The 25,454-nt window shown below is 49.0% G+C and overlaps 1 protein-coding gene across 2 annotated transcripts; it reads right to left on the bottom strand.

Annotated features, from left to right (window-relative positions):
* Nucleotides 1-1,621: 1,621 nt before the first annotated feature.
* LOC142466622 (BPI fold-containing family B member 2-like) lies at nt 1,622-25,253 on the bottom strand. 2 transcript variants are annotated; one of them, XM_075571842.1, is made up of 16 exons: nt 25,160-25,253; nt 24,807-24,935; nt 23,970-24,111; nt 22,911-23,015; nt 18,817-18,966; nt 17,841-17,901; nt 16,456-16,516; nt 10,175-10,266; nt 8,824-9,012; nt 6,916-6,969; nt 5,022-5,192; nt 4,575-4,642; nt 4,429-4,480; nt 2,682-2,745; nt 2,472-2,548; nt 1,622-1,808 (listed from the first exon to the last, which is right to left on the bottom strand). In XM_075571842.1, exons 2-16 carry the CDS (start codon nt 24,913-24,915, stop codon nt 1,767-1,769), a joined length of 1,437 nt encoding a protein of 478 aa, XP_075427957.1. In that variant the 5' UTR covers nt 24,916-24,935; nt 25,160-25,253; the 3' UTR covers nt 1,622-1,766. The 2 variants fall into 2 exon arrangements, with proteins under 2 accessions (XP_075427957.1, XP_075427956.1); XM_075571841.1 differs by having other exon boundaries at nt 25,123-25,220.
* Nucleotides 25,254-25,454: the final 201 nt, after the last annotated feature.

Genomic DNA, 25,454 nt, shown 5'->3' with positions numbered 1-25,454 from the left:
AGTTATTGTGCTAATGTACTGTATTGCCTCATATCCCGGTTATGTCCCGCATGTTACAAATGGTCAGACTTTTACCATTATGCTGACTTCATGGCTTTGAAATGTTGGGGGCGTATGGTGACCATGCAATGATTGGTTAACCTTGTTTTTGTAAGAGAACGGGAGAAACCGAAGTGCACCGAGGTAAGTATAAAATACATGTACGTGACATAAAAGGATAACATCCACCCTTACAATTCAGCAAAACTACTTGAGCTCCGAGAATGGATGTTTTCCAAAGTCCCCCCAGTCGCGGGTAGCCGGCGAAATGGACTGCGTCTCCACCTAGCCACATCAGTCTCTACAGTATCCAGAAGCAGAGCGTCTCTACGTAATCCCTACGCATTTCACACCTCAATACTTCCTCATTGCATTTGTGTATCCCCGGGCTTGTTATTTTAGGTAGGTCATAGTTCCAGAAAATCAGTTGTCCAGAAGTGGTCTAATGGTTAAGGAACTGGTCATTACGTGGCAGATACCAGCCCCCTGGGGTCCCGTTCTGACCCTTTTTTTTCTGGTAAACATGCGATAGCGATAGATTGGGGCTTTCACGGTTTATAGGATAAGGGCCTATGTCCCTTTACGCCCCAACACCAGAGTTAGATTGAAACTGGTTGAGGTGACAACCTGTATTTTGGTGCAGCTCTGTGTTCATTTGCTATTTCTTATTGAACAACAAAGTGTTTTCCGCAATAATACTGATCATTTTAAAATTTTGGACCCCAGGAGTAGCGGTTGAAAGGGTATCTTCTAAGCACGCTTGGGATCCATCTCCTGAAGTCTGATGCCCGCCATTGTGTTGTACCTGCCTGACTGATTCCTCTTAGTGGCAGGGCTTATAACTATACCATGAACCAAACAATAAGGTTTTATCCCATGAGAAACCCTATATCATAATTAGCTCAGGTGAGCGGCCCGTGAATTCCTGCTCATAATGAAGCCGTACAATAAAGGTTTGTTTGAGCTGCTGGATTATCGGTTCCTATCTGCTGGGTAACTTGGGTCTTAGTTCTGTTTAGAGCCAGGTGCTGAGCACCTGTGTCCTTATCCTGGGCTGACGTGGTCACTGCCGGTGCTGTGGTTAGCAACGCATTCTTCACGTGGCATCACGTGGATATAGCTCTCTATTTGGCTTCCGCAAGGCAAAAGAGAGCAGCGGGAGGAACTCCTGTACTGTTGGGGTATCGTGTATAGATTGGTATTATTATCAGCGTGTATTTGTAAAGCGCCAACATGCTCTGTAGTGTGGTACAATAGGGGTACAGAATTACGTAAACTGAATGACATACAAATAAGAACAAACGAGCGCAATCAGACACAGAAGAGGGGCCTGGTCCTAAGAGCTTACAATCTAGAGGGAAAAAGGGGCAGTGTTGAAACAAAAGGTAAAGTGGCGCTTCGTGTTTGGATGCAGTATACATCCGGATAGAGTATGGTCCCCATGGTACTAAACAAGCGTTACATGTTTATTTTTTATAGGTAAAGAGAATGATGCATTATTACGAGCCCCGGTCAGGTGCAGGCGGAAATTAAATATCATAAAAGAGTATTTCAGACCTCAATACAATAAAATAAGAGCCAGTGGGGTATTCCATAACATTTTATTATCCCTTTAATACAAGAGTATGGCGCAGTGTCGCGTTCCCATGATCTGGCAGGCTGCCCCTCGGCATTGACCACTTTGAGGTCAGGTAGTGCGTTACGGTTTCATGAGATGGCGTCACCGGTCACTCGTTGTATTGAAGATCACATGACATGACGGCGTAATCCTGCAAGAAACGGGTTGGTTATTCCCATGCGCTCATGGACCGAAGCTGCCCGTACGAATACCCTCTTCAGGGGCTGTGTATGTGTCCTTCCAACCTGTCTTCATGTCATCATCTAGAGCAGGGGTTACCAGCGTCTGTCCTCAAGAACCCTCAATAGGATGGGTTGTAAGGATGTCCCGGGTTTAGCAACTGTGGCTCAGTCATTTTGACTCACCCTCTGTGACGCAGGGACATCCTTAATACCCGACCTGATGGGGGCGTTCTTGAGGATGGGAGTTGGGAACCATGGATATAGATTATGGATATAGGGTGACCATTTTTCTGCAGTTAAAACCAGGACAATTTCCGCGCATGCGCGAACAACCCCGTGCCGACTGCACATGTGTGAACGGCCAGAGCCAGCCGCCCACGCATGAGTGGTTCACACCAATCGAGCATGTGTAGTTGCGCACATGCAGGATCGGCTCTTGCTGACAGCGCATTTGCGATTGGGGCGTAAAAAACGGTACGTTTTGGGACTTTTGAAAAAGTCGGCCGGAACACTGGGATACAAGCCCAAAAAACGGGACAATCCCAGAAAAACCGAGACGTCCGGTCACCTTATTATAGAGGCATCATTTTTTTATATTCAATGACATCAGTTCCATGGCGGTGGCTACTTACGTCCTTCATATCCACGACTGGGTGAACGAGTTGTACGTTAGGTAACGCTGGTAAAGTCACGCCTACGCTCAGCCCCACTGTAAGATAAACCGTTCATCAGAAATTTCATCTGGACCTCATCGGGAGTGTGCAGTGTAGCGTGGTCAGGAACATGGACACAACCGTTCCGTGTTCCAGATCATGTCAGTAGAAGAACAGAACATCGCTTACCATTGACCTGAACCAGGAAAACTTTCTCAAACATCGTGCGCATGTATCCGGAGAGCGAGGAGGCCTACGGGATGAAAGGGGAATACACAGAGTTTTAAGTGCTAGAAAGGGGCGGGGGGAGGGGGGGAGGGGGTATGGTGTGTGGCCAACTCTAGTCCTCAAGAGCCACCAGCGAGTTCAGCTTTCAGGATGTACCTGCTTCAGCGCTGGTGGCTCATTAATTGGCCAACTCCAGTCCTCAAGGGCTCTTCGATTAGAAATGGTTTCAGGATATTCCTGCTTCCGCACAGGGGGCTCAATCAGTCTTTGCTTCAGCACAAGTGGCTCAATCAACTGAGTCATGAATTGAGCCACCTGTGCTGAAGCAGGGATATCCTGTAACCCTGACCTGTTGGTGGCCCTTGAGGACTGGAAATGCCCACCCCTGCCCTAATGTGGGATTGTGGCTGGGGTCCATTTCTTTTGAGGGGTTAATTCTTTACACCCCTCTCAGCCCAAAATCCCTACTGACAAATGAGGTTTTTCGAACGAAAACGCCCCTACATAATAGGCTAACGAATGGGGTATAGAATGGGGTACAGAATGGGGTACAGAATGGGGTACAGAATAGGGTACAGAATGGGGGTATAGAATGGGGTATAGAATAGGGTATAGAATAGGGTACAGAATGGGGGTATAGAATAGGGTACAGAATGGGGGTATAGAACAGGATATAAGACTGTTAGAGTTTCTTTCTATCAGAGATAATTACAGTCCTGGTATATTTTAATGACGCCCCAGAATCAGTGCGGGATCCTTATCTGCAGGCAAATGCAACGCTCATATATGTGAGGATCCACCGACCGAAGTCGGAAATTGGCTCGTGGGCGTCTCACCGCGGCCAAGTCTCCACCAGCGTTTTAGCGTTTTGACTGCAGAGGGACCATTCGCTGCAGCTGCTCACCTGCTGGACACTCGGCCACCGGCCGTTTCACCAATGAGTGAAGGTGTTTTAGCGGTTGGGGTAGGGGGTTAAGGACAGGGTTTTAGGATAAGGGCAACGTTTTTATGGTACTGGGTTAGGGTAATGGGTTAGGTATTGAGGGTAAAAGTTTAAGGTTAGGGTAGGGGTTAAGGCTTTAGGGTAATGTGTTTCAGGGTGGGGCATAATTTTTTAGGGTGGGGGATTAGGGTAAAGGGTTACGGTTTTTAGGGTAGGAGATTAGGTTAAGGGGTTACTGTTTGTTGGGTAAGAGATTAGGGTAAAGGGTTAAGGTTTTTAGGGTAGGAGATTAGGGAAAAGGGTTAAGGTTTTTAGGGTAGGAGATTAGGGTAAAGGGTTAAGGTTTTTATGGTAAGGGGTTAAGGTTTTTAGGATAGGGGATTATGATAAAGGGTTAATGTTTTTAGGGTTGGGGATTAGTGTAAGGGGTTAAGGTTTTTATGGTTAGGATAAGGGGTTAAGTTTTTATGGGTAAGAGTAGCGTTGGTAATAGGGTGCAAAATAAGAGTTTTTAGGGTAAGGGTTAAGGTTAGGGGTTTACCTTGGCAGTGAAGAGGCCGGCGGTGAGATGTCCCTGCACCGAGGTAAGTGGCGGCTAAACTCTGGTGGAGATTTGGTTGCGCCAAAACGGCTGTGACCAAATGTCCTAGAATGCTACCATGGTCATCCACACTCCTACAGATCAGATAGAGTCTGTTTGTGGTTTCTCATGATGAATGCCCTTCCAGATCTGACCACCAGGGGCAACGTACAAACACGGCTCACCTTACAGCTGCATTGTGCAATATTGGACGAAGCCAATGCAAGGCTAAGATCCCTACAGAGAAAAGAATAACAATCGTTTCAGTCGTGAAATGAAAATACAAGTCTAGTATACACCCCCACCCGTCAAATCACAGACAATAGCGAACCCTTTTAATGCAAGCGAGGCCTTCAACTTGTCTCCCGTCACATCCAGCTTGGCGGCCAAGAGGGCGTCCTGCGATTAAATAGAAAGAGGATCACCAATCATCAGCTGTACTCTTCCATCTTCATGTGTAATGTCAACAGTAAGGTCTCGTCCAGGGTGGTGCTGAGCGGGCGCGCGCGCTCACGCTGGACACGTTGCGACAACGCACGTGGCCTGCGTGAGTGGCGGGCGCGCCTGCTCGGCGCTCAGCCGCTTGACGAGCAAGCAAAATTGATTTTGCTGCTCGCAAGCGCGTCACGTGAGCGGTTCACCCAATGAGGCAGACGCGCCCGCACCTAGCCGGCCAGGAAAAGCACGGCCGAGCAGGGGCGCAGCGCTGGAGCGACAGCGCACCCGTTCCCCACCTGGACGAGGCCTAACAGATATACATTCCCTGGCGTATACTCACCACGCTGATCGTCAGCAGGGACTCGTAGCGTGAGTTAGGATGAACGACTAACACCTCAACGGAGGGTGAAAGGTTAACCGTCAGCTGGCTGGATTTGAAGGTGACCACTGGGGCTTTGCTCACCACAATCTTCAGCTGCACAGGTAGAGACTGCGGGTACCGCGCGCTGATCTGCAGACGATAAAAGGATGATAATATACTGTATGTGCAATGGGAGATGGCGATGGGTCTTGGGAAATGGAGGTGTCTCGGTGTTGGGTCTTTGTGTTACTGGAAGAATAATATAAACATACTAATGGACAGCACTCAACAACTGAAAATATACTGATAGTGTTAAGGGTGCATGGAGCGAAGTGGGCCCAAACAACCCCACTATAAATCATAGAAACCCCAAAGTTAGCTCCAGCACACTCAGTTAGATGGACAAACGTAGAGAGTCCCAGAATAAGCCACAAATGTAATCACGTAAATAACAGATAAATACACAAAATTGGAAATGCAAACTGACTGCTAATGCAAAGTATACAGTTCTATTTATCGCACAAGTGGGGGGGGGGGGGGGAAGAGAGATACATAGGGAAGGGAAGTGGGGGGTAAAAATGAGGGTATGGGGAAAGGAAAACATATAAACATATAAAGACATTGGGGTAGGGTAAGAGGGGCAACGTTTCAGGGTAGGAACCCTTTCTTCTGGCCGGTTCCCTTGGGTCCAAAGGAACCTCAAGGTACTTCCCTTGACCCTTGTCAGCAGCATTTAGAGAGAAGAAGTTTGCCAGTAGCCTGTGAACACTGAGAATAAGGACGGTTTGCTTTACCCCTATATACTTACCTTTACTGCGGGTGGCTGTTCACAGCAGTTTTATATGACTGCATTATCTTGTGGCTTTGTTTAGCTTGCATTTGTGTGTCTTACAGGGGGGACAAGGGTTAAGGGAAGTACCTTGAGGTTCCTTTGGACCCAAGGGAGCGGGCCAGAAGAAAGGGTTCCTACCCTGAAACGTTGCCCCTCTTACCCTACCCCAGTGTCTTTATATGTTTATATGTTTTCCTTTCCCCATACCCTCAGTTGCACCCCACACTTCCCTTCCCTTTGTATCTCTCTTCCCCACCCCCCCACTTGTGCGATACATAGAACTGTATACTTTGCATAAGCAGTCAGTTTGAATTTCCTATTTTGTGTATTTATCTGTTACTTACGTGATTACATTTGTGGCTTATTCTGGGACTCTCTACGTTTGTCCATGTAACTGAGTGTGCTGGAGCTAACTTTGGAAGAATAATGTAGGTATAAAGAAGTCTGATAACGGTGTGGTAATATCATTACTACAACCATACATGTGACATTCCTGCAGTTTTATTACATGCTTATACAATCTGTGAGGGAATGCATACAATCATGGGAACACGTTTACAGCTCAACCCCGTTATAACACGATCCGTTACAACGCGGATCCGCTACAACGTGGATCCGTTATACGCGGATCCGATTATAACGCGATGCAAGCGTGGCTCCCGATTTTCGTATTTACGAATACTTTACAACACGATTATTGGTGTCTTAAATACTTTACTGTACAATGCATACAATTGTACATTATTTCTAACGCGATCCGCTTATAGCGCGATGTGATTCTTTGGACCCCAAGCACAGCGTTATAAGGGGGTTGAGCTGTAGTTGTATTAGTGTGTGTATGTTTCAGAAGTAAGATTGTTACCGGAAGAAAGGATTAATAAAAATGACTACTTGTTTGAGGATTATTTTGGTTGTGTGTGATACCTGCACTTTTAGCCACAATAATAAAAGATTTTGAACCCCAAATGCCACCATGTTTTATGGCTAAAGAGTAAGGAAGATAACGTCGAAGATATTGTGGAATAAATGAAGAATAGAAACCTCGGGGATGTAAGAACCCAGGATGGACGTGCTCAGCTGGCCAGCAAAAGATTTCTAGAAAATAAAGATGTTGGTGTTAACAAGATATTTGAAAATATATATATATTTATTATGATTGTATTTTAATACCATTTCTGACTGGTCCCCAATATAGGAGAAAATCACATGATACTGATTTACACTGGGAGATATTCAATACCTATAGATAAAGAAAAAGATGGAAGTGTAAACATGTTGCTGGCAGTTCATATATACAATATATACATATGATCCAGAGAGTAATCTGATTTGGGGTCAGGAAGGAATTTATTTTCCCCCTTGTGAGATACCATTAGATGATGTGTCACTGGGGTTTTGTGTTTGCTTCCTCTGGATCAATATACTGTAAGTACGAATATAGGATAAAGTATCTGCTGTCTAAATGTTAGCATAGGTTGAACATGAGGGACGTATGTCTTCATCCTCATCTACTATATAAATATTCAACCATATAACGATGTAACTATGTAACTAAGTATGTAACTATGCAACATACACCAACTACCCCAACATACGTTTCGCCATAAATGAGTCTTTTTCAAGATGCCTTGAAAAAGCCTAATTGCTGGCGGAACATATATTAGGGTAGCTTGTGTTTTCCCTGAGATGCACTGGAGTCTGACTGCCTTGTCTGTGTGCCCACTGAGACTGGAGAATCTGCATCCTGCTGCTTACTGTTTTCTGCGCTGTAAACCTGCACACTGCTGGCGTCTCGCTGGGACCAGAGGTCTCCGCGCCCTATCATATGCTTTATATTGCATCACTATTTACCAGCTGCCGATATCCGTGAGTTTAGGAGAGGGAACTCTCCACTATGTTCTCAGCGTTTGCTGTATATATTTATATGCACACACCTATATATATACCAAGTGCATGAGATACACAAGTCACTATTGATTAGTATCTGGACATTGTAATTTATCTTGGATCCGGATTCAGACTTGCTAACTCATGTGTCAGCGTGTTCACAGTCAAGTATTGTCAGTCTACAGCGTACCTACCCGGTTATATCTATCTGTGATCTAATTTATATTTGGTGTCACACTATTATTACCAACACATTTATCCCTCACAAAGGGTTAATATTGACATCTTATAATTTACCACATGCTCTATTATTGGATGTGGGGTTACTTATGTTGGGATGTCTTATTCACCTTATAATAGTTCACACCGGCTGGTGTCTCAGGGGTTAAATTGCTAAAACGTTTTTTACTGGAATCTATGTGATCAGTTCTTATATTGTATATTCCACCAGCGCAACATATTATACTATTAGACATATTGTCACTAATTATACACCATAGTAAAACAGGTCAGAAAGCAAAGGATTGTCTCAGGTTATTGTAAATTACATGTTGTGTCTTTGCTTTTGTGAAGTTGCTTTAATAAATGTTGTATTTTTGGATATGCTAGAGTGCTTATTTTTGGGCTTCTGTTTGCTTTTGTTTATACTGTATATATATAGCAAATGGAAATATTACTGTATGCTCATTTGCATGTCTTAGACAGGTCTGCAACCCCGCCTTTCACCAATATCACCAAGCTCACAGCACTTCCACTGCAGCAAGGGATTCTGGGAAATGACATGCAAATGAGCACACAGTGTCACCTTTTGCTTCAAAACCATTTTTAACATGGTTCCCTATATGCTTAAGCTTGCTCATGGTCACAGCTTTGAGCACAGCCAGGGTTAAGATGCATACCCAGAAAACCACCCACAGACAGCCGTTTCGACATTAATGGGTCTTATCAGTGTGGGGTTGGTTATACTGGCTATGCAAAAATGAAGCAATGTAATCTATCTATCTATCTATCTATCTATATATATATATCCTGCTGACAATATTTAGAGGGTCTTATACTTACAAATTGGGATGAAATGTCCATGTTGAACCCTCCTGCGCTGTGCATGGCCGTAAAGAGGGAGATGAAAAAGTCCGGAGAGAAGCCCATGTTGACCATGGAGTCCTGGGACCCGGCCCCTGTAGGGAGGGTAAAATCCTGTTGGTCGCCCGTCGGTAGGTCGATAACCTTGTCTTTCAGGGTATATTCTATCTGTGAACGGGAAACCAAGAGCTATATGCGGGAATCTTATCACCAAACAGCAAGGGCGGGACCTATCCCGGGCGGGGCCCATCCCCCCTCCCCCCCGGAACCCCCGCCCCCGAGGGGATTGCTGGGATTTGGGCCATTGGTTCACGCTGAACCGTCTTTACACACCGGGTTTTGGATACGGAAGGAAGACGACAGCACAGGATCAACGGTTTTCTATTTCTTAAATCAGGGGGGGGGGCTCAACATCAGTCCTCAAGGCCCCCCCAACAGGTCAGGTTTTCAGGATATCACAGCTTCAGCATAGGTGGCTCAATCAGTCCCTGCTTTAGCAAAACAGGTGGCTCTATCAGTCCCTGCTTCAGCACAGGTGGCTCAATCAGAGGCTCAGTCTTCTACTGAGCCTCTGATTGAGCCTTCTGTGCTGAAGCTGGGATATCCTTAAAACCTGTCCTGTTCAGGGGGCTCGATGACTGGAGTTGAGCCCCCCTGCCGCAAATCATATCAGGTCTTTAGGCAGGACTCCAGGTGACTATGTTTTTGATATTTTTTACATAGGTTTGAAGCAGGGGGTCTCCGGAGCTGAGCCGCGTTGATTTCAGCTCTGGGAACTCCCTACTCCCTAAAATACTTCCTCCATAGGGGGTGCCGGTAGGAGCCCTGGATAGGTTCACAATACGGCTGTTTAAAAGTCTTGTTCTGTGGACCAAGAGGAAGACGTGACATCATCCCTTGTGGCTTCCTATTGGTCCACGTGATGTGGGGCATTTAAACAGAGAGATACCGTCACACCCGAAGGAGCATGGGGTCCCTGGAGCTGAAATCAATGCCCCTGCTTCAAACCTATTCAAAAAGCAGAGCCGCCAGGAATACTGATTTAAACTCTGCAAAATTCTCCAAGTGGAGGCCAATTTGGTGGAGCAAAAAGGCTAATATGATTCAAGAATACAGCCATCTTTTTATTTTCATTTCAAGATGGCTCTCTTTCTTGGTTCTAGATGGTCCAATAATAGTTTTAGCTTCAAACTCCAGTTCCCAGTTTCCCGATCTGGTGTTTTCTAAGCTTGCTTCTGACATGGACAAGACATGAGAATTAGCGTGTAATCGCCCGATCTCGGGGTCGGTGAGAACGTACACATGATAACGTGATAACATCTCTACTCACATTCATATCCATGTCCATGTACTTGTCAGTTACCACTGGAGGAGAAGGCATGGTGTATTGTAGACTGATATCACCAGTGACGGGGGTAACTCCTTCAAGAGTGGGATGAGAAAGGGACATTTGTATGATAGAAGAGAGAATGGGTCAGTCTGGTCAAGTTGATCCTAATATTACAAACATCCCCACGTCCAACACGATTAGGTTATTTAAATGAGCGTTGGTTTAATCGTAACGCATACACTGGCGACACACTTTATTTGAGCTCGGCTAGTCCCACGAATTCGGGTATACCCTGGTGTATTGAGGTTTGTGACTGTTTTCTGCCCGAGTGCATTGAGTTATTTTCCAGGCAGGGATTGAGGCATTTTATTCCCGCTGGCTGCAATACTGCACAGTATATATATATATATACTGCATTACAATTCATGAATTTATGCCATCTGGTAGACACGCGAAGCATTGCAGCCTATTAAATCCTAATCATTATCATTTAACAGATCAGCCGCCCGTCAGCCAGGCATGAACCCAGGCTGGGAAGGCAAATGCAACGGGGCTTGTCAGAGGTGAGGAGCGGCGCATTCCAGGTATCTGCCAGGTACATACCGGGTATTTGCTCGAATAAAGTGTGTCGGTGCAGTATCCACTAAAGCGAAAACACGGGCGTTAACCCAGCGTTACTGATTATTTTTAAAAGAGAGAGGGGGAGAGACGGGCAGAGACAGAGAGACAGAGAGGGGGGAGAGACAGTGAGAGAGAGAGGAGTGGAGAGTGAGAGGGAAAGAGGGGGAGAGGGAGAGAGCGAGAGAAAGAGAGAGATAGAGGTGAGAGAGAGAGATATACAGGTGTGTGAGAGAGGGGGAGGGACAGAGAGAGGGGGAGAGGCAGAGAGAAGGGGAGAGGCAGAGAGAGGGGGAGAGACAGAGAGAAGGGGAGAGACAGAGAGAGGGGGTTTAAATGGAACTTAGTGTATCTGTCCCTACATGTCTTTGTATTCTATATATATACTGTACAGTAGTGCCCACGGTTATTCTAACACAAACCAGTGGCAATTGCCAAAAAGACCCAGGTACACCCAGGTAAATGCTGGATACATGCCTTAAACTTGCCTTAAACTAGACCCAGAATTTCTGCATTGATTAATGGCCCATCAGATTAACAGCAGGGGGTCCCTGGCAGTCCCATTCAAACTGAATGGGACTGCCAGAGAACCAAGCTGTGTTAATCCTATGGGTCATTAGTCAATGCAGAAATGCCTTAAACTTGCCTTACACTAGCCATTTCACACCAGCACATACCCAGAATGTAACCGGGCTAGTTTAAGGCACGCTTTAGAATAGTCGTGGTCTCGTCTGCATACTATAATCACAGAATATATACTGTGCTTGAATAAAAAGCTTAATTAGTGTCTTACACAAATCCATGTCAATAACAGATATTTACCATTGATCTCCATACTGATTGTCACTCCCCATTCTTTTATTTGAAACTAGCTGAGAGCCCCGGCGTTGCCCGGGATGTTTGTGGTGTGGGTGTGGCATTTGGGTGGGGAGTGGTCCACGCGGCCCATGTGCGGTGGTAGTGCTGCTGTGGCTGTACTGATGGTGATTGTATCGGTGTGCTGATTTGGGAGGGTTTGGTGCTGATGTGGGGGTGCGGATGTGGGTGTGCCGATGGGGGAGGTGCAAAGGTGGCGATGTGTGGGTGCTGATGGTGTTGATGGGGGCTGGGAATGGCGGGGAGCCGAGAATGCCAGTGTGCTGGGGGGCATGGGATACCGGTGTGCTGATGTGGTGGTGCTGGGGATAGTGTGTGTGTGTATACATGTTTGTGTGTATACATTGTATGTGTGTGTGTATACATGTGTGTGTGTGTGTATGTGTACGTGTGTGTGTATATGTGTGTATACATGTGTGTGTATGTATACATGTGTGTATGTATACATTGTGTGTATGTATATATTGTGTGTATACAACATGTTTGTGTGTGTATACACGTGTGTGTGTATACACGTGTGTGTGTGTGTGTATACACGTGTGTGTGTGTGTATACGTGTGTGTATACACGTGTGTGTGTGTGTACACGTGTGTGTGTGTGTACACGTGTGTGTGTGTATACGTGTGTGTGTGTATACGTGTGTGTGTATACGTGTGTGTGTATACGTGTGTGTGTATACGTGTGTGTATACGTGTGTGTGTGTGTGTGTATACGTGTGTGTGTGTGTGTGTGTGTGTGTGTGTGTGTGTATACGTGTGTGTGTGTGTATACGTGTGTGTGTGTGTGTATACGTGTGTGTGTATACGTGTGTGTGTGTATACGTGTGTGTATACATGTGTGTGTGTGTGTATACATGTGTGTGTGTGTATACATCTGTGTGTGTATACATGTGTGTGTATACACGTGTGTGTGTATACACGTGTGTGTGTATACGTGTGTGTGTATACGTGTGTGTGTATACATGTGTGAGTGTATACGTGTGTGTGTATGTCTCCGTGTGTGTGTGTGTGTATGTCTCCATGTGTGTGTGTGTATGTCTCCATGTGTGTGTGTACGTGTACATGTGTGTGTGTACGTGTACATGTGTGTGTGTGTGTGTCTACGTGTACATGTGTGTGTCTACGTGCGTGTGTGTGTGTGTGTGTGTGTACGTGTGTGTGTGTGTACGTGTGTGTGTGTGTCTACGTGTGTGTCTACGTGTGTGTGTGTGTGTCTACGTGTGTGTGTGTCTATGTGTGTGTGTCTGTCTACGTGTGTGTGTTTGTGTATACGTGTGTGTGTTTGTGTATACGTGTGTGTGTGTATACGTGTGTGTGTGTATACGTGTGTGTGTATACGTGTGTGTGTGTGTCTACGTCTGTGTGTGTGTGTCTACGTGTGTGTGTGTGTGTCTACGTGTGTGTGTGTGTGTCCCTGTGTGTGTGTGTTTGTGTCCCTGTGTGTCCTTTGGCCCGTCACTCCGCCTCAGGCCAATGAGAGGTGTGCGGGGGCGGGCCAAGTGTGTGAGTCTACGTGTGTGTATACGTGTGTGTGTGTATACGTGTGTGTGTATACGTGTGTGTGTGTGTCTACGTCTGTGTGTGTGTGTCTACGTGTGTGTGTGTGTGTGTCTACGTGTGTGTGTGTGTGTCCCTGTGTGTGTGTGTTTGTGTCCCTGTGTGTCCTTTGGCCCGTCACTCCGCCTCAGGCCAATGAGAGGTGTGCGGGGGCGGGCCAAGGGACCAATGAGGTGGGAAGGGGGGGGAAGGAGGTGGGAAGGGGGGGGAAGGAGGTGGGAAGGGGGAGGGGGAAGGAGGTAGGAAGGGGGGGGAGGTGGGAAGGGGGGGGAGGTGGGGGGGGGAGGAGGTGGGAAGGGGGGGGGAGGAGGTGGGAAGGGGGGGGGGAGGTGAGAAGGGGGGGGAGGAGGTGGGAAGGGGTGGGGGAGGAGGTGGGAAGGGGGGGAGGAGGTGGGAAGGGGGGGAGGAGGTGGGAAGGGGGGGAGGAGGTGGGAAGGGAGGGGGAGGAGGTGGGAAGGGGGGGGAGGAGGTGGGAAAGGGGGGGAGGAGGTGGGAAGGGAGGGGGAGGAGGTGGGAAGGGGGGGAGGAGGTGGGAAGGGGGGGAGGAGATGGGAAGGGGGGGAGGAGGTGGGAAGGGGGGGAGGAGGTGGGAAGGGGGGGGGAGGAGGTGGGAAGGGGGGGGGAGGAGGTGGGAAGGGGGGGGAGGAGGTGGGAAGGGGGGGGAGGTGGTGAGGGGGGGAGGTGGTGAGGAGGGGGGAAGGGGGGGAGGTGGTGAGGAGAGGGGAAGGGGGGGAGGGGAAGGGGGGAGGGAGAAGGGGAGGAGGGGGGAGGTGGTGGGAAGGGGGGGTGGAGGTGGGAGGTGGTGGGAAGGGGGGGTGGAGGTGGTGGGAAGGGGGGGTGGAGGTGGTGGCAAGGGGGGGTGGTGGGGGGAGGTGTTGGGAAGGGGGGGAGGTGTTGGGAAGGGGAGGTGGAGGGGGGAGGTGGTGGGAAGGGGGGGTGGAGGTGGTGGGAAGGGGGGGTGGTGGGGGGAGGTGGTGGGAAGGGGGGTGGAGGGGGGAGGTGGTGGGAAGGGGGGGTGGAGGGGGGAGGTGGTGGAAAGGGGGGGGGGTTGGTGGTGGGGAGGAGGGGGGAAGGGGTGGGGAGGATGGGGGAAGGGGGGGGTGGTGGTGGGAAGGGGGGGTGGAGGGGGGAGGTGGTGGGAAGGGAGGGTGGAGGGGGGAGGTGGTGGGAAGAGGGGAAGGTGGTGGGAAGGGGGGGAGGAGGGGGGAGGAGGGGGGAGGTGGTGGGGAGGAGGGGGAGGAGGGGGGAGGTGGTGGGGAGGAGGGGGGGAAGGGGGGGGAAAGGGGGGTAAGGGAGAAGGGGGGAGGGGGGAAGGGGGGTGAGGAGGGGGGAAGGGGGGGGAGGTGGTGGGAAGGGGGGGAGGTGGTGGGAAGGGGGAGGAGGAGGGAGGTGGTGGGGAGGAGGGGGGTAGGGGGGGGAGGTGGTGGGGAGGAGGGGGGAAGTGGTGGGAAGGTGGGGAAGGTGGTGGGTGTGGGGGGGAGGAGGGGGGAGGAGGGGGGAGGTGGTGGGGAGGAGGGGGAGGAGGGGGGAGGTGGTGGGGAGGAGGGGGGAAGGGGGGGGAAAGGGGGGTAAGGGAGAAGGGGGGAGGGGGGAAGGGGGGTGAGGAGGGGGGAAGGGGGGGAGGTGGTGGGAAGGGGGGGAGGTGGTGGGAAGGGGGGAGGTGGTGGGAAGGGGGAGGAGGAGGGAGGTGGTGGGGAGGAGGGGGGTAGGGGGGGAGGTGGTGGGGAGGAGGGGGGAAGTGGTGGGAAGGTGGGGAGGGTGGTGGGTGTGGGGGGGAGGTGGTGGGAAGTGGGGGGAGGTGGTGGGAAGGGGGGAGGTGGTGGGAAGGGGGGGAAGGTGGTGGGTGGGGGGGGAGGTGGTGGGAAGGGGGGGGAGGTGGTGGGAAGGGGGGAGGTGGTGGGAAGGGGGGGGAGGTGGTGCAAAGGGGGGGGAGGTGGTGCGAATGGGGGGGGGAGGTGAAGGGGGTGGGGGGTGGAGGGGAGGTGAAGGGGGTGGGGGGTGGAGGGGAGGTGAAGGGGGGGGGGTGGAGGGGAGGTGAAGGGGGGGTGGAGGGGAGGTGAAGGGGGGGTGGAGGGGGGGGGTGGAGGGGGGGGTGGAGGAGAGGTGAAGGGGGGTTGGAGGGGGGTGAAGGGGAGGTGAAGGGGGGGGGTGGAGGGGAGGTGAAGGGGGTGGAGGGAGGTGAGGGGTGGGTGAGGGGAGGTGAAGGGGGGTGAGGGGCGGTGAAGGCCGCTCCCTCACCCGTCCGGCCGCTCACTCACCCGTCCGGCCGCTCACTCACCCGTCTGGCCGCTCACTCACCCGTGTGGCAGCTCCCTCACCTGTCCGGCAGCTCCCTCAACCGTCCGGCAGCTCCCACGTGGATCTGAGGCGGGAGGCAGCTTGTTGTGGCCGCTTCCCCACTGTGTCCCGGGCGCTCGCTCCCCAACTGACTGTAGCGGCGCCGGGGGGGGAGGGGGTGAAAGGGAGGTAAAGGGGGGTGAGGGGTGGGTGAAGGGGGGTGAGGGGTGGGTGAAGGGGGGTGAGGGGTGGGTGAAGGGGGGTGAGGGTTGGGTGAAGGGGGGTGAGGGGAGGTGAAGGCTGCTCACTCACCCGTCCGGAAGATCCCACGTGGATCTGAGGCGGGAGGCAGCTTGTTGTGGCCGCTCCCCCGCTGACTGTGTCCCGGGCACTCGCTCCCCCGCTGACTGTAGCGGCAACGGGGGAGGAGGGTGGGGCCTGAAAGCGCGGGAAACAGGGAGACACGGGGAGAGGAGGAGGTGCGCGCGGGTGTGGAGGCTGATGTTCGGGGAGGAAGAGGCGGAGGCTCCGGGACCGGTGGGTATGTGAGCCCCACCCCCCGGGTTATACATGCTGCTAATGTACACCCCCCCCCTACTGTGTGTGTGTGTGTGTCCCTGTGTGTGTGTGTCCCTGTGTGTGTGTGTGTGTGTCCCTGTGTGTGTGTGTGTTTGTGTCCCTGTGTGTGTGTGTGTGTGTTTGTGTCCCTGTGTGTCCTTTGGCCCGTCACTCCGCCTCAGGCCAATGAGAGGTGTGCGGGGGCGGCCCAAGGGACCAATGAGATTTCCCCTAGGGACACCGGACATCCAGGCAGGCAGGCAGGCGTGCAGTGCTTTCACTAATATAGTATAAGATGAATAAAAAAAAAACAATAACCGCCCCTTTATAGGTTGAGGGGTTTAAAAAGGACCTCGTTGTCAGGAATGTCCGTTTTTGGGACACAGTTCTACTCACCAGCCATGAGAGCCAGGTTTCCATTCATTCTCAGGAACACGCTAGTGAACGATACGCACAGCTGTGTGAGAGACAGGGAGACAGGGGTCACAGCTCGGCCTGAACACACGGGAGACAAGAGGAGAAGGCTTCTATCCCCTTACAGTGGTGTAACACTACAGTGTACTGTATGTCACAACGCGGCTGCACAGAGGGGACATCATGACTCAGGGCCCGCCTTAGGGTGGCTGCTTTTGACCCCAGTGCCTTCGTGGGCCCCACACTTCCTCCTCTCCCTCCTCTCGACGCCGGGATCCAATGTCCACCTAATCGGAGGAGGCATCTGGAGGAAGAAGAGCGGGGTCCCCCCTCCACCAGCTCCCCCCTCTAGTAGGAAGTTGGATCCGGCGCCGACAGGAGACGGGAGAGGAGGGAACATGGGGCCCTCGAACCAGCAGACAGATGTAGGTGTGTGGGGGGTGGGGGTAGAGGGGGGTGTCTGTGTTCTCCTTTTGTGAGAGGGGTCATACCTTCTCCAAAGTGGGCCACCTCCTGTAGCATCGCGTTGCCATGGTCATGACATGGCAACGTGACATCACATGCCGCTGTGACATCATGATGCCGCGACGCTGCCACAGGAGGGCTGCTCATCAAGATAAGACCCCCTAACTACAGTGGTGGGGCCCCACAGCCAGCGTGCCATCGTGGGCCCCACAAAGCCTAAGGGTGGCCAGGAGTCAAGGTGATGCCATTAAAAGGAATAGGCATGGGTGATTTTTCCATCAAACTTCTGGGTTTATGTGGTGAGTGGGCGACCATGTGCCCCATTTTCCTTACACGCTGCACCATCTACTAGGTCTCCGATGGTCCGGCTCGCGTTTGTGTCTCCGGGACTTGCCCAAGGTTACAAGGAGTGGACTCTGAGACTCCCCTGCTTCAAACTCACTGAACAAAGACACTGACTCTGGGAATGCTGGCACTGAGTTGGAAGCCTGGTCCTTAGCCAGGGGTTCTTAACCCCAATCCTCAAGAACCCCCAAAAGGCCAGGTGTTAAGGATATCCCTGCTTCAGCACAGGTGGCATAATCAATGACTCAGTTGACTGAGCCACTGATTGAGCCACCTATGCTGAAGCTGGGATACTCTTAAAATCTGACCTGTTGGGGGGGGGGGGGGGGTGTTCTGAGAACTGGCGTTGAGAACCCCTGTCCTAAGAATATTGAATTATTTGACTGTATTTTACCCCTTGATGTGTGCTGAAAGGCAGTTCCTTGTATCTAGCACTCTTTCAATGAGCCTGTGTCCCAAACACCCTCCCCTCCTACACCCTATTGTGGATGTCGTGGTATTTGACCAACTATATCATGATAAGTTATTTTAATGCACATATTGAAGCTCAAACTGACCTTGTCCGTTAGGATGGCATGGATGTGTCCTCGAATGATATTCACTATTGCTGGAATTATACTGGGAACGAGGAAGACAGGCATTAGTAACGGATAACATGATAACACGAGTTTAGGCAAATACAGAATGTAGGGACCCTCCCATTGATACATATTAGACCTCTTGGAAGTACTCTGCAGCGCTGAGCTAGGGGACTCCTTCCTGCGCTGCCTAGACACAAGTCTCACTCAAGTGAATGGGCTGTTTGATACGGCAGGGGTGTGGGGGGGGATCAACTCCAGTCCTCAAGCCCCCACCCCCGCATCCACCAAACAGGTTAGATTTCAGGATATCCCTGCTTCAGCACAGGTGGCTCAATCAGACCCTGCTTCAGCATAGGTGGCTCAATCAGTCCCTGCTTTTCAGTGCAGGTGGCTCAATAAGTCCCTGTTTGAGCACAGGTGGCTCAATAAGTCCCTGCTTCAGCACAGGTGTCACAATCAGTCTGTACTTCAGCATAGGTGGCTCAATCAGTCCCTGCTTTTCAGTGTAGGTGGCTCAATAAGTCCCTGTTTCAGAAAAGGTAGCTTAATCAGAGGCTCAATCACTGATTGAGTCACCTGTGCTGAAGCTGGGATATCATGAAAACCTAACCGGTCGGGCGGGGGAGGAGGGCATGAGGACTGGAGTTGAACACCCCTGTCTTACAGCATAGTGCTGCTTAGTAAACATGGGCCTTAGTGTCTTCTCCCTTAAAAAATGGCATAGAAGTGATCACACATGAAGATCTAATACACCAACAGGACTGGCAGAGCACCTCCTGTATGAGACATCTCCAACTCCCGGGGGGCAGAGAACGTTCTGCGCATGGAAAGGTTTCTCTTGATTTGGAACTTTCTTGGTGGAACTAATCTATGGAAAAGTCTTTCATTGATGCTCTTCTTCAGGGTTAAAAATGAATGAAGAATAAGTGAGATATGACCCTGGGACACTTACCTCTGGCCCCCCACGATGACCTGTAGATCTCCAACGACGGACTTGCAGGCCCTAACACTCAGGATCGGGAAACCTTTGGAGGTCTTAGAGACTTGGACATCAGCAAGGACCCCGGATCCCACCATCAATTCAATCCCGCCAATCAGTAAGCTACAAAAGATAGAGGCGGATAATGGGGGGAAACTGTGCAGCGCGTGTTACAGTACACTGGCGTGTGATCACTAGGATTTAGTGCAGAGCATGTTACACTGACGTGTGATCACTAGGATTTAGTGCAGAGCGTGTTACACTGACGTGTGATCACTAGGATTTAGTGCTGAGCATGTTACACTGATGTGTGATCACTAGGATTTAGTGCAGAGCGTGTTACACTGACGTGTAATGTATTCACTAGGATTTAGTCCAGAGCGAGTTATACTTACGTGTGATCACTAGGATTTAGTGCCGAGCGTGTTACACTGATGTGTGTTCACTAGGGTTTAGTGCATAGCATGTTACACTGATGTGTGATCACTAGGGTTTAGTGCAGAGCGTGTTACACTGACGTGTGATTACTAGGATTTAGTGCAGAGCGTGTTACACTGGTGTGTGATCACTAGGGTTTAGTGCAGAGCATGTTACACTGGCGTGTGATCAATAGGATTTAGTGCAGAGTGTGTTACACTGGCGTGTGATCACTAGGATTTAGTGCAGAGCGTGTTACACTGACGTGTGATTACTAGGATTTAGTGCAGAGCATGTTACACTGACGTGTGATCACTAGGCTTTAGTGCAGAGCATGTTACACTGACGTGTGATCACTAGGGTTTAGTGCAGAGCATGTTACACTGACTTTTGATCACTAGGATTTAGTGCTGAGCATGTTACACTGACGTGTGATCACTAGGGTTTAGTGCAGAGCATGTTATACTGACGTGTGATCACTAGGGTTTAGTGCAGAGCATGTTACACTGACGTTTGATGACTAGGATTTAGTGCAGAGCGTGTTACACTGACGTGTGATTACTAGGATTTAGTGCAGAGCGTGTTACGCTGACGTGTGATTACTAGGATTTTGTGCTGAGCATGTTACACTGACGTGTGATTACTAGGATTTAGTGCAGAGCGTGTTACACTGACGTGTGATTACTAGGATTTAGTGCAGAGCGTGTTACACTGATGTGTATTGTATTCACTAGGATTTAGTCCAGAGCATGTTATACTTACGTGTGATCACTAGGATTTAGTGCCGAGCGTGTTACACTGACATGTGATTACTAGGATTTAGTGCTGAGCGTGTTACACTGACGTGTGATTACTAGGATTTAGTGCAGAGCGTGTTACGCTGATGTGTGATTACTAGGATTTTGTGCTGAGCATGTTACACTGACGTGTGATTACTAGGATTTAGTGCAGAGCGTGTTACACTGACGTGTGATTACTAGGATTTAGTGCAGAGCGTGTTACACTGATGTGTACTGTATTCACTAGGATTTAGTCCAGAGCATGTTATACTTACGTGTGATCACTAGGATTTAGTGCCGAGCATGTTACACTGGCGTGTGTTCACTAGGGTTTAGTGCAGAGCATGTTACACTGGCATGTGATCACTAGGATTTAGTGCAGAGCGTGTTACACTGGCGTGTGATCACTAGGATTTAGTGCAGAGCGTGTTACCCTGACGTGTGATCACTAGGATTTAGTGCAGAGCATGTTACACTGACATGTGATCACTAGGATTTAGTGCAGAGCATGTTACACTGACATGTGATCACTAGGATTTAGTGCAGAGCGTGTTACACTGACGGGTGATCACTAGGATTTATTGCAGAGCGTGTTACACTGACGTGTGATCACTAGGCTTTAGTGCAGAGCGTGTTACACTGGCGTGTGATCACTAGGATCTAGTGCAGCACGCGTAAGACTGACGTGTGTTCACCAGGATTTAGTGCAGGGAGTGTTACACTGACGTGTGATCACTAGGATTTAGTGCAGAGCGTGTTACACTGACGCATGATCACTAGGATCTAGTGCAGCGTGTGTAAGACTGATGTGTGATCACTAGGGTTTAGTGCAGAGTGTGTTACACTGACATGTGATCACTAGGATTTAGTGCTGAGCGTGTTACACTGATGTGTACTGTATTCACTATGATTTAGTCGAGAGCGTATTACACTGATGTGTGATCACTAGGATTTAGTGCAGAGCGTGTTACACTGATGTGTACTGTATTGACTAGGATTTAGTCCAGAGCGAGTTATACTTACGTGTGATCACTAGGATTTAGTGCCGAGCGTGTTACACTGATGTGTGTTCACTAGGATTTAGTGCAGAGCGTGTTACACTGATGTGCACTGTATTCACTAGGATTTAGTACAGAGCGTGTTATACTTACGTGTGATCACTAGGATTTAGTGCCGAGCGGGTTACACTGGCGTGTGTTCACTAGGGTTTAGTGCAGAGCATGTTACACTGGCGTGTGATCACTATGATTTAGTGCAGAGCGTATTACACTGGCGTGTGATAACTAGGATTTAGTGCAGAGCGTGTTACACTGACGTGTGATCACTAGGATTTAGTGCAGAGCGTGTTACAATGATGTGCACTGTATTCACTAGGATTTAGTACAGAGCATGTTATACTTGCGTGTGATCACTAGGATTTAGTGCCGAGCGTGTTACACTGATGTGTGTTCACTAGGGTTTAGTGAGGGGCATGTTACACTGGCGTGTGATCACTAGGATTTAGTGCAGAGCGTGTTACACTGACGTGTGATCACTAGGATTTAGTGCAGAGCATGTTACACTGATGTTCACTGTATTCACTAGGATTTAGTACAGAGCGTGTTATACTTACGTGTGATCACTAGGATTTAGTGCCGAGCGTGTTACACTGGCGTGTATTCACTAGGGTTTAGTGCAGAGCATGTTACACTGGCGTGTGATCACTATGATTTAGTGCAGAGCGTATTACACTGGCGTGTGATAACTAGGATTTAGTGCAGAGCGTGTTACACTGACGTGTGATCACTAGGATTTAGTGCAGAGCGTGTTACACTGATGTGCACTGTATTCACTAGGATTTAGTACAGAGCGTGTTATACTTACGTGTGATCACTAGGATTTAGTGCCGAGCGTGTTACACTGGCGTATGTTCACTAGGGTTTAGTGCAGAGCATGTTACACTGGCGTGTGATCACTAGGATTTAGTGCAGAGCGTGTTACACTGACATGTGATCACTAGGATTTAGTGCAGAGCGTGTTACACTGATGTGTACTGTATTCACTATGATTTAGTCGAGAGCGTATTACACTGATGTGTGATCACTAGGATTTAGTGCAGAGCGTGTTACACTGACGTGTACTGTATTCACTAGGATTTAGTCCAGAGCGAGTTATACTTACGTGTGATCACTAGGATTTAGTGCCGAGCGTATTACACTGATGTGTGTTCACTAGGGTTTAGTGCAGAGCATGTTACACTGGAGTGTGATCACTAGGATTTAGTGCAGAGCGTATTACACTGGCGTGTGATCACTAGGATTTAGTGCACAGCGTGTTACACTGATGTGTACTGTATTCACTAGGATTTAGTACAGAGCGTGTTATACTTACGTGTGATCACTAGGATTTAGTGCAGAGCGTATTACACTGGCGTGTGATCACCAGGATTTAGTGCAGAGCGTGTTACACTGACATGTGATCACTAGGATTTAGTGCAGAGCGTGTTACACTGACGTGTGATCACTAGGATCTAGTGCTGCGCGTGTAAGACTGAAGTGTGATCACTAGGATTTAGTGCATGGCATGTTACACTGACATGTGATCACTAGGATTTAGTGCAGAGCGTGTTACACTGACGTGTGATCACTAGGATCTAGTGCAGCGCGTGTAAGACTGACATGTGATCACTAGGATTTAGTGCAGAGCGTGTTACACTGACGTGTGATCACTAGGATCTAGTGCTGCGCGTGTAAGACTGAAGTGTGATCACTAGGATTTAGTGCATGGCATGTTACACTGACATGTGATCACTAGGATTTAGACGTTATTCTCTGGGTGTGAGTCACACACAGATAGACTATAAAGCAACGTAACGGCACGAAGTGTACTCACACGTTGGCTTTGATATGAAGGCTGGTTTCTACGGACACTTGAAGGCCAACAGCCGGCAGTAGATTCACCTGCAGTTCGGGAAGTTGGACATCCAGAATTTGTATCCTGAACGAATAAAATAAATAAATCAACAATTAGAAACTCCCAATGCCCAATAATTCCCCAGGGGTGGCAAAATGTAAAAACTGCACATTCCCACAGCGGTATTGGGTGTTTATTATATATATATACAGCTCTACCCCGTTATAACGTGATCCGCTACAACGCGAATCCGCTTATAACGCGGTACGCGCGTGGCTCCCAATTTTCGTATTTATGAATACTTTACAACACAATTATTGGCGTCTTAAATATTTTATTGTACAATGCAAACAATGGTACATTATTTGTAACGCGATCCGCTTATAATGCGATGTGATTCTATGGACCCCAAGCGCAGCGTTATAAAGGGGTTGAGCTGTGTATATATATTCACATTATATATACACATTATATATACACATTATATATACACATTATATATACTATACACATACCTATCTATCTATCTATCTATCTATCTATCTATCTGTCTGTCTGTCTGTCTGTCTGTCTGTCTGTCTGTCTGTCTGTCTGTCTGTCTGTCTGTCTGTCTGTCTGTCTGTCTGTCTGTCTGTCTGTCTATCTATCTACACATATAATGCACATTAAATATACTTTATAAATAACACTTATAGCTACACACTGTATGTAGATATTGTGACAGGTGGGTGTAACCATTTTGTGTGTGGTTGAAGAATGGTGAGATGGTTGTGGATATCACTGGAAGCGATAGTTAATCAATTAAACCAGTTACCCTGATGGACCTGAAATGTACCGATGTTCAGCTGGAGTTAACCTGTTAATTACACTTTCATTGTCCTTGCACGCACCGGGACACGGAGGCATGGTTTTGCCTAGCTGCCAATATTTGCGCGTTGAAGCGCTGGAGGAATGTATATGTATCTTTTGGTAATAGCACAGATCTGGCTGTTGCATTTCCGTTACTCGTACAATGCGTGACGTTCTCGGCGAACCTACCCGGCCACCTTCAGTACGTTGCCCACCAGGAGATTAAGTACGCCACCGATGCCAAAGAGTCCACCTCCAGTCCTCTGGGAGATGTCAGGGAAAGGGATGATCTTGAATTCTTTCTGTAGAGGTTTCCTCTGCGTCTGACAACCTGTACATAGGAAAGAAGAGCAGTAAAGAGGTTATTTATTCAACTCTGATAGTGCCGATTGAGAGCGGGGGGGTATTCCTAGTGATGTCAAAGAGAGATACTCACTATTGCAGTTGAATGAATTACCACCGAAACTGCTTTCTAAACTAGGGGTTATTCATTAGATCTACACGGTGGTTCCTGGGGTTCATATACCAGTAGCTGTATCCATGGAGGTTACAAGCTGTAGGACACATTTGCATGGCTTCCAGAATCTTCCAATTTTGGAAATTTCCATATAATATTCATAATGCAAAAAAAAACCCCAACAATTGGGATTGTTCATTATTTTGTGTTGGTTCCCCTGCTTTCGTATAAGTGACCCTCTGGGTCCGGCAGAAGTGGGAAGGGTTGGAACAGGGGTGGAAAACTTCAGTCCTCAAGAGATACCACTAGGTCAGGTCTTCATGATATCCCTGCTTCAGCACAGGGGGTTCAATCAGTCCCAGCTTCAGCCCAGGTGGCTCAATCAGTGGCTCAGTCTTCGACTGAGCCACTGATTGAGCCACCTGCGCTGAAGCAGGGATATCCTGAAAAGCTGACCTGTCGGTAGCCCCTGAGGACAGGAGTTGTCCACTCTTGGGTTGGAATATAGTTAATGACATTTGGGAGAGGCATTCACGGCAGCCTAAAACCGATGTCCCGGTGCAACTCACCGTATTGCATGGCTTGTTTTTTCACTCGTAGAACAGATTTGCAGGGTGATCTGCTCATGGAAGGAGCACACAGGACGAAGAGAATAGCCAGACACAATAGCTTCATCATGGCTGATAGCAGGGAGCTCTCTGCGGCCGTAGGAGAAAAGCAAACATTTTAGCGCAGAAAAGAAAGTATTTATACATTTGCTGGTTTCCTTAAAACGACTATTCTTAATGAACAGAGGAAAATGAGTTAGCACGAGCGCCGTTTTCCCGAGCAAAATATAATGATATTTTTCAATGTGTAATGTTGTAACTTATGAAGCGTACTCACTGTAAGTTCTGGGTGACGACCCTGTACTGAACCTCACCTCTGTCTTCTTGTGTGATGGTCAGCCTGGTTCCGCTGTGTCCTGGACAGGGACGGGGCGAGTGAGGCTTTTATACTTGATACTGACCAGGCGGGGGTGTGGCACTTCGAACTGCGGTGACATTATGAATGCATGCAAACAGAGACGGATGCCAAAGTAATTTCCTTAACACAATACGTGTAATTCCCTTATCTACAAGGTGAGATTACCCTGTGATATTCCTTTCAGGTTTGTAAAATATAACACTGAATTGTCACAGACAAATCACATCGCTACAGTGTCATTAAGTCACCAA

The sequence above is a fragment of the Ascaphus truei genome, chromosome 15, assembly GCF_040206685.1.
Source record: "Ascaphus truei isolate aAscTru1 chromosome 15, aAscTru1.hap1, whole genome shotgun sequence".
Taxonomy (NCBI): Eukaryota; Metazoa; Chordata; class Amphibia; order Anura; family Ascaphidae; genus Ascaphus; species Ascaphus truei.
Note: the sequence above shows the minus strand (reverse complement) of the source record. Positions and strands in the feature narration are given on the sequence as shown.